At 33.1% G+C, this 10,072-nt stretch overlaps 1 protein-coding gene across 1 annotated transcript; it reads left to right on the top strand.

The window, feature by feature from the left end:
* Positions 1 to 465: 465 nt before the first annotated feature.
* LOC136080388 (uncharacterized) lies at positions 466 to 1,932 on the top strand. The gene has a single exon (XM_065797005.1). The coding sequence runs from the start codon at positions 466 to 468 to the stop codon at positions 1,930 to 1,932; it is 1,467 nt and encodes a 488-aa protein (XP_065653077.1).
* Positions 1,933 to 10,072: the final 8,140 nt, after the last annotated feature.

Below are 10,072 nucleotides of genomic sequence, written 5' to 3'. Positions count from 1 at the left end.
TAAGTCGGGAAATTATAAACGAAAAAAAATGTCAAACTCGCCAGAGAAAAGGTTGTTATGATGAATGGAAACTCAATTGAAATAAAACACCAGATTGTTGTTAATCTTTCTATAAATGATACCACCATCGATTTGGAATGCCTGGTGGCAGACATTGTTCCCGAATATCAAATGCTACTTAGTATGGACGCAATACGACTGCTTGGAGGTGTCCAAGTCGGGAGGGACGGCGAAACCATAAACTTCAATGTGGAACAACTAACTATCGGTGCTACTGATGTTTCTCAAGAAAAAACGAGTGAAGTATCCTCGTCTACTATTCTAAAGCTGATTGATAAAGACTTCGTAGCAGAATTCAAAAATGGCAGTTAGAGCGTGTCTTGGAAATGGCTGATGGAACCACCAACGTTAACTAACAAAATTCCAAACTATCATATCTCTGAGGACGTTAAAAGTGAGTACGCAATGGAAATAAGTGAATGGATAGCACAGGGATGGCTGAAACCATTTGAAGGGAGATGTAATGGCATCATTCCATTGATGGCAGTAACTCAACGAAATAAGTTAAAAATACGTCTGGTGATGGACTACCGGGAGTTGAATCAATTTGTATCCAGTCATACTGCAGATGGCGATGTTTGCAGTACCAAACTTCGCAACTGGAGAAAGTTGGGAGAAAATCTTGAGATAATCGACTTAAAGAAAGCGTACCTGCAAATTCGTGTCGACGAAGCATTATGGAAATATCAAGTTGTGGAATATGAAGGGCAGCGTTACTGTCTAACAAGATTGGGTTTTGGTTTAAATGTGGCGCCCAGAATAATGACTAAAATCTTAAAAAAGATATTATCCTTAGATAAATTTGTCGAGTCTGGGACGGATTCATTTATTGATGATATCATTGTCAATAATAACATAGTGTCAAGTTGCAGAGTTCAAGAACTCTTGAAAAAATATGGCTTGGATTCTAAGTTGCCAGAAAAACTTGTCGGTGGTCGTGTGCTTGGATTGCGAGTGTACAAACAATGTAACCAAGTCCGTTGGAAACGTGACAACATACCCAAAGTTCCGGAAGGAAAAATGACACGTCGGCAAATCTTTTCTTGGTGCGGACAGCTGACCGGACATTTTCCAATAGCAAATTGGCTGCGCCCTTCGTGCAGCTATCTAAAAAGAGTTTCGAGTAGTTGTGGATGGGACTCTTTGGTGAACGAACGAGTTGTTAAATTAGTAAGCAGTTTGAATGAAAGACTTACAAAAGAAGATCCCGTTCATGGGTCATGGAACGTCAAAAACATTTCTGAAGCAACAGTGTGGTGCGATGCAAGCAGTTTAGCTGTTGGCATAGTTTTGGAAGTGGCTGGGGAAATAGTAGAAGACTGTTCGTGGCTGAGGAAACAAGATGATACGGCTCACATTAATCTTGCAGAGTTAGAAGCCGTGATAAAAGGAATTAATCTAGCAACAAAATGGGGATTCGAATGTATTAACATAAAGTGTGATTCAACTGCTGTTGTCGGTTGGTTGAGATCCTTAATTATCAGTGACAAACCCGTTCGAGTACACGGTCTTGGAGAACCACTTGTCCGTCGTCGGTTGTCATTAATTGAAGACCTTGTGAAGGAGTGCAATATAAAATTAAAACTTTTCCTGGTAAAGTCAGCAGAAAACAAAGCCGATGCTCTTACGAGGGTACCACAGAACTGGCTGCATGCAAACCATTCTGCAATGACAGCAAACATTGTACCGCCTGATGTGAAATCGTTTCATAATCTTCATCACTTTGGAGTCAATCGAACACTTTATTTGATGAAACAAACATATCCGAAGGAGAAAGTTTGCAGAAAAGACGTTGAATCAGTCGTGAAAAGTTGCGAAAGATGTTTATCGGTGGATCCTGCGCCGATTAGATGGGAAGAAGGAAATCCTTGAAGAGTTGGCATCGTTTGGCTATTGACATAACCCACTACAAATCAGAGATTTACTTGTCTATTATTGACTGTGGAAAAAGGAGCAAGTTTGCAATTTGGAGAAGGCTACAGAACGAGAAAGAAACAACAGTGTGCTTCCATTTAGAAGAAATATTCCGAGAAAGAGGACCTCCGTGGCAAGTTCTACTTGACAACAGCAAGACTTTTCGCTCAAAACTCGTTGGTGAATTATGCGCAGATTGGGGAGTGTCCATCTTGTTTCGTTGCACTTACAGGCCATCTGGAAATGGAATTGTTGAACGTCATCATCGCACATTCAAGCGCATGGCAGCCAGAAGTGGCAAAGACCCGTTAAAAATGGTATATTGGTATAACGTAGCTCCCAGAAAAAATGGCGAGGAAACATCGCTCCCCTACAAAGCTATATTTTCCTACGAGTGGAAACCACACACAATTTCTGCCAAAACTAACGCGGAAGTTCTCCACAACTATACACAAGGACAAGAAGTATTTGTAAAACCACCTGACTCAAAATGCACAAGCGAATGGAACAGAGGAAGAGTCTCAGATGAAGGACGAGGAGTTTCGGTAGAAATCAATGGATTGCCGAGACACATGTCGGACGTCCGTCCTGCTCCCATTGTAGCTGACTTGTCTATCAGAGTATCGAAAGAACCCATCGCGGATAACCTAAATCTCCGAAGATCGACGCGAGTGCGGAGGTTTCCGAATAAGTATGCGGACTTTGTGATCTAGAGATCAAGGGGTGTTGTAATTAGTGGAAATAACTGTATTATGTATAAACTATTGTTGTATTGCGACAGAAGGAACGTTGTGGGTGTGTCATTTATTACATTGTATATAACGTTTATAATGTTTATTATACCCTCGGGGGTATTTGCAAATGTATATATATTGAGTAAAAATATTTACAAAGTGTGTGAGAAAAACAAATATAGAATTAATATTACAATTTTATCTAAACATTTTATATTATTTTATATCTAAGTTTTATCAATATAGGTTTAATAAATATATTACAAAGCTTAGTTCAAAATCGTGTAACGTTATGGCAGATAATTCTCATATTGCAACGTGCAAAAGATCAAACCCTAATACAAGGTATACTTTTTTTTCTACCTTATTATATGATAATTTAGACTATCAAATTTGTCGATGTAATTAATCTAATAATAAATAAGTTACTATAACTTTTTTAATATTAAATTTATTAGGCTACATGACAAATGATAAGTTCTGTATAAAATATCATTGACTAGGAAGATCCAATGGTATTGTTATGTTATTGCCTAGGAATATAAGTCTGTAGTAAGACACAATAACCTTTTAACTTTTAAAGTTTGAGAAAATTCACTTTTCCCTCTCTTCGTCTTCTTTTGAATGTTTCCACAGCAAAGGAGCCTCAAGGTGAAAATTTCACCATGGGTAGGAAAATCATGATATAAAATCCCCACTATAATGTTGTGTGGTTATGTGGTAACTATTACATTTTAAAAAATTGTTATAATTTTTCTGTGTGCATTCTAAAATTACATTTAATGTTCAAAACTTTGTAGATTACTCATTTAAAGCAACTTCCTGGGCTGTCACCTTTGCATCTAGTGAGTTAATGTATGAACAATTTAATGTACAAAAAAGTGCAAATATAAGAAGATGGAAAACAAAGAAAACAAATTATTTAATCAGATGTTATCACATAAGGTTAGTACAGGTCTTTTTCTAATCACGCGTATCAGTTATTAACTTTATATATAGATATATATTTATCTATAGACAGATATTAGATATAGATATATATAGATAAACAAAATTTTTTTTGAGACTTGTGTTTTTTATTTTGTACGTCTTTTTTTTATTTATCTGAGTTTTTTGTTATGCCTTTTTTTTATTAAATCCTTATTTATTTTTTAGCAATAAGAGTATAAAATTAGAAGGCATTAGACTTTTTGGATTTTTGTAGATTGTATGTAGTATTGTTTTCTTAAAATTATTTAATGATTTAGATAAAAGAAAACAAAATAGTTGGCAACTTTATAAGTAAGATTCATTTTAAAAATTTGTGATTTAAGATAATTATTAAATAATCATATTATTATTTAAGATTTTATTCGTTTCTTTTCAGCTAAATCTGATTCATTAGATAAAATTTGATGCGTTCACTTGTAGGAGAAAATATCGAATGGTTCGTTAGATTATGTTTGAAGCGTGCTTTTATGGGAGAATATATCGACTGATTCGTTAGATTAAGTTTGAAGTGCGCTCTTTTTGGATCGAAGCGTGCTCTTCGTAAGTTGCAGATCTATGACTTTGTACTTATTACTTACTGGATATAAGGAAGATATTTTAACAAAAGTGCAGCTTTTATAACAAATTCAAAATGTTTATATCAAGAACTAATATACTGACTAATAAAACCATGTAATTTACTACGTTTTAAATATTCCCTCGACGATGAGTTTTTTTTCTTCACACGAATCCAAACACTTCGTTTTTATAAAGAATAATTATTACTTAAATATTACGTGCCAAAATTAACGTAAAAAGCACGTCTTTTAGACAGTTCATGGGGACCAAAAAGTTACCTAAATATCACGTGCCAAAAGTAACGTGAAAAACACGTCCATAAATCACGTGAATTGGTCATTTCATGGGGACTAAAATGTCACCTAAATGTCAAGTGCCAAAATAACGTGAAATTCACGTTTTTGTCACGTAGATGTGCCTACTGGGCATTTAAGTAACGAAATTAAATAAATGAATTAAATAAAAACGAAACGTAAATTTCATTTAAACAACGGATCTTTCATATTCTAAAAACGAAACGTAAATTTCATTTAAACAACGGATCTTTCATATTCTTCAAGAGAAAAAAGTGAGGGTGGTGGTGGTGTAAAAGAACTAGAAGGGGGTGCACTAGAACTAAATTGTATATCTTATGAAACTAGGAATTATGGTTATCTATAAGCCAAGAAAAAACAAAATGTACAGACGTAAATAGGTGTAAAAAATAAGTTTATACTTTGTTAGAGAAAATAAATAAAACGAAATTGTTATTAATGATAAATTTTTATTAAACCATTTTCCAGATTTCTACTCGTCGTAAATGAACGTAAAAGATATTTTATCTTAATGCTAATGTAAACGATCGTAATCGTATCATCACGACGAAATTTTGTAACTTTTACTTTAGCGCATTTCTACAAAAAGACCCGACGAGTCCCCCGCGTTTTACGATTTCTTTATTAAAAATTTGCGTATATTTATATACACACTGGTAAATTCCGTACAATAAGTTGTTTAAATTTTTATTTTTTTAATATTATTATTATTATTATTATTATTATTATTATTATTATTATTATTATTATTAATATTATTATTGTTATCATTATAGCTGAAAATATATTTCTGACAACAGGCATAAGTAATTTAAGTGTTAAGCCATGGTATTTGAAAGAAAAATGGTTTTTCAACTAATTACGAAAAGTGTGCCTGTAAATTAAATTAATTGTATAAATTAAATTATAATTTATTAGTATATTTTGAACTTAAATTACACAAAGCGATTAATTTCAAAAAAATTTATAACGTTTAAAAAACCGATTTTTTGATATAAGGATTTGTTGAAGAAACGGTCAATATAAAGTTTATATTAAATAAAACTATTTTAACTTTGTCAATTTTTATCTAGGTGCTTATAATATGGTTTCAAAAGTTTCAACTATTATAATAGATAGCTGTAAGCTCTTTCTAAATACCATAAAAAAAAAAAAAAAACTTGCTTAAATAAAGAAAAGTTGCTTAGTTCTTAAGAATATATAAACAGATATGTTATAAACCAAGAATAAACATTTATTAAAACTACTATATTTAAAAAAATTAAATTAAATTAAGAACAACATTTTCTCTAATTAATAAGAAAAAATTTGATTGCATACCTTGCTTATAAAACCACGTTATTTATAAAAAACACATTTAGTCAAGCCTTGAAACTACTGATAAATGACATGCAACGTTGAACTTTTAGCGTTGACTGGACTAATTCGTATATGTTTTTAGAAAATTCATCAAAGTTTATAATAATTTGTTCTTCTATATTGCATATATTCGTCATATCATAAATCATGAAATGAAAAAACCTAACGAATAAGTAAATACAAATAAAAACATATGTAAAATTAGAAACAGATGTACTTGATAGAGAGCTGTTGTGATACCAAAGAAGTAGTTGTTTAATATCGTTATTTCGTTAGCATTTAGAAAACTATTCATATTGATTTATCATGGTTCTAAAATATTTCTTATAAAAACATGTATCAAACAGATAAACCTTGATCTTCATCTTCATTATTGTCACGTCTTTTGTTTCTTCTGTTTTTTTTTCATTGATGATGACAAACCCTTACCTTGATAAGCAGAAAAAAAACACATGATTTTACCGAGAAACAACTCATTTATATAAAAAAAATTATTAGTAAGCATTAAAAAACTTCTGACAATTATGTAAGATTTTTAAGCCATGATCCTTATTAAGCATCGGCGTTACCGCACCGTCGGTAAAAATGCGTAAAAATGCGTAAATTTGCGTAAAATGCGTAAAAATGCGTAAATTTGCGTAAAATGCGTAAATTTGCGTAAAAATGCGTAAATCTGCGTAAAAAGCGTAAAAATGCGTATAAATGCGTAATTACCGCTGTAATTTTGCGTAAAAATGCGTAATACGCAATTTTACCGCATTTATCACTTTTTACCGCATTTATCACTTTTTACCGTTTTTATCACTTTTTACCGCTTTTTATCACGATTTACCGCATTTTATCACAAATTACCTCTTTTTTTGCTGATTACCGAAAAACTAAAAAAAGATACTTTAAATTGCTTTTTGTATTTCTATTAGTAAATATTACATTTACAGTTTTAAACAAACAAGTTATTGATAAAAAATTAATCATCAGATATATCATCATCTGTCTCTAATAAAATGTTTGCAAGCTCAGATGCTCTGTACTTTTTTTTCTCATTCCCCTTCTAATTCGACTTCATTATATTACCTAATTTTGCTTTTTTGATTCTACTTTGATTGTGCTGGAGTGTCATTGGAATAAACAAAGAGACACTTTGAGTTTGGTCTTTACCTTGAGTCACTTCATACCCTTCTTGTTGAGCTAGAGTCCTTTGACTCTCTTGAGTATCTAACTGTAGCTGTTGTTGCTTATTAGGTTCAGGACCAGTTTGAGTATCTGATAAAGTTGGAGAAGCCTTTTCAAGTGCACCTCTTTTTTTAGTTTCAGTTTGACTATGTGATTTTCCCTGTTGGTGAGTCTTCTTAGTTGGTGGTGTGACATGTGGTAATTCATACGGCTCTTCTTCGCAAGTTTTTTCCCAATCGTTGAGGTTAGAAGGAACCCTTGCGTAGTTTTGACTCACAAAAACTAACATGCTAGTGTTTTCTGGTTTTACATTATGTCTAAAATCAGTAACTGTCCTACCTCCTACTGAAAACATTCTTTCTGATGAAGCAGAAGTCACAGGTATAGCCAAGTAACTTCTAGCCAGACCAGCTAGCAAAGGTAACTCATTTTTATTTTGCTTCCACCATTCTAAAGCATCCACATCCCTTTCAGGTAAGGCCATAGTCTGATACTTTTCAAATTCAAGCATCAAGGGTGGCTTGAGCTTTGATTGGCTAGGCTGTGAAGTCCCAGGGCGATGCGCTGAAACCTGCCTCCTGTCTTTCAAAAACTCAAGGTCCACTGGATCCATTGTTTCGTCAAGATCTGATGTTTCTAGCGAAGTATGATCATCAACCAATGACTCGCAGAACTGGATTGTGGTTGGGTGATTGTCAACCAATTCCTTGATGGCGGCTTCCCTTCCTTCCTCACTGTTTGCAATATTTTTGAGTGTATATCCTCTATAATATGGGTGCAGAAGTGAACCCACATTATAGTATTTGACTCCAACGCCATAATTAGGTAAACCCTTCTCAAATTCTTTCATGAAGTTGTGTAGGCACTCTGCAACTTGAGGGTCACGCTCTTCAATGTCATTTATGGTTCTTTTGCAAAGCAAGTGGAGATTTAATATGTCTTTTTGAACTTTATGCATAGTCACTAGATTTTCAGAAGACCAGGAATCAGAGCATCGCTTACATTCTGCCAGAAATGGTAAAATGTTGTAAATACTAATAAACTCTAACTCATCCGGAATCAAACTTTGAAGATCTGGTTTGTTTAGAGTTTCTAGAGCAACCAGTAAACCAGCCTTCAATCTGAGGATTGACTTAAGCATCATAAAGTTAGAATTCCATCTTGTTACAATTGGCTGAATGATCTTTACTGGTTCTATATTTGCTTCCACGCACGCTTTCTTGATGTCCTGCCAGTCTAATGAACTTTGGTGGGTCCTTTGAGCAAGTCCTTTACATTTCTTAATTATACCATTGATTCCTTCTGATTTTTCTATAGCCTTTGTTAAACAAGTGTTGAGCAGATGATCGGCACAGGTTAGATGATCACTGATCTCTTTGCTTTCCGTGATTGCTTTCTTCATGTTGGCTGCAGCATCAGTAACACCCACTTTGTAAAGGTCTTCCCTCTGAAGACCAGGAAATTGAGAAATCATGTGGTCTATTCCTTGTGCAAGCAAAACCCCTGTATGTCTCCCAATAAAGTTTTGGCAATCCAAAGATAAGTTTTTGAGTTCAAAGTCTTTGGTAACATAATGCAATGTAAGGGAGACGAAGGGATCACCATTTCTTGCAGTCCATCCATCTGTAGTGAAAGCTGCCATTTCGCAATGCGGGATGTCTCTCTCAATTTGCATTTTTACATCACGTCTTAGATTGCGATAAATCATTGGTAGCTTGAATTTGGATAAGGTGGTTGGACTTTTTAGGTTGGCTTGTGGACAAAGATAATTCAGCAGCATTTTGAAGCCAGCAGTTTCAATAACGTGAAACGGGAGGTTAGAGAGAACTAGTGAAAGGGTTAGGATGATATCAAATTCCAACTGTTGAGCACTTTGTGAAGGCCACTTTATTGTTTCAGTAAAGTCGTCCATTTTTGTTTGGTGACTTGATGATGCATCATGTGGGAGGTTATCAAGCCTTTTGTTTTTATTAATAGGACCAAAATATCTTCTTATGGTACTGGACTTATCAGCCTCTGCCTGAGCATTCCTCTTTTCTTGAAATTTCTTCTCTTTATTTTCGTTATCGACTTTTTGCATCTGGTAAAAAGATAGCGGATTGCAGGATCTGAAATAAAATAGTGGAATTATATATGTTTAAAAGGATGCGAATTACAATGTTTCAGTAGTAGATAGTTCATAAAAAATAAATACATGAACCACAAGACACATTAGTGTTTTTTTAAAAATTCTAAATAATTTTTTTTTTATCATGTTGCATTTTACCATGGACATATAAGAAATGGACGTGCAACCTATTGTTTTTTTTGCGAACCATGCTCGTTGCGCATAGTTAGAAATCTTTTGTTTTAAGCAATAGAAATTAAATTATATTAAAGTCTGTCGGATTTAACGAAAATTTTTGGACTCGTCTAACCAGTCATTTCAACTTCCTCTCATTTATTAAAGATAACAGCAAAAGAACCAAGTTTTAAGCTTAATTTTATATAGATAGACATTCTTAATACCTTAAGAAATAACGCGGACAATGAAAAGAAATTGAGATCATTTGCTTGACTACCTTAGTACATGTATAACTTGAGATAAAATAAATAATACAAAATCAAATTGTTTTGTAGCTACCTAGAGCACAATGGTTTCATGTCTAGGGAATTACTCCATCTATTATATTGCTGTAGACATCCAGTTTATGAATATTATAGAATTTTCTATTTTTATGTTTAACAACAGAAATATATACAGTAAAGGATAAATAACTTATACATAAAATGAATGTAAATACAATAAAGAAAAAAATAATTTGTCACAGTTTTAAAGAATTTAGCAAAGTCAATTTATGGCAAACCGCAAGAATAACTAAGTATTTAATATTAACATAAAATGATTTACCAGCTATATATAAACTAATTTTTATTTGACAAAAACAAATGGGTTATTATGAGCTTATTATGACAATTGAAATAATATAT

This window comes from Hydra vulgaris, chromosome 05, assembly GCF_038396675.1.
Source record: "Hydra vulgaris chromosome 05, alternate assembly HydraT2T_AEP".
Lineage (NCBI taxonomy): Eukaryota > Metazoa > Cnidaria > Hydrozoa > Anthoathecata > Hydridae > Hydra > Hydra vulgaris.
This window is presented reverse-complemented; position numbering and strand designations above follow the sequence as displayed.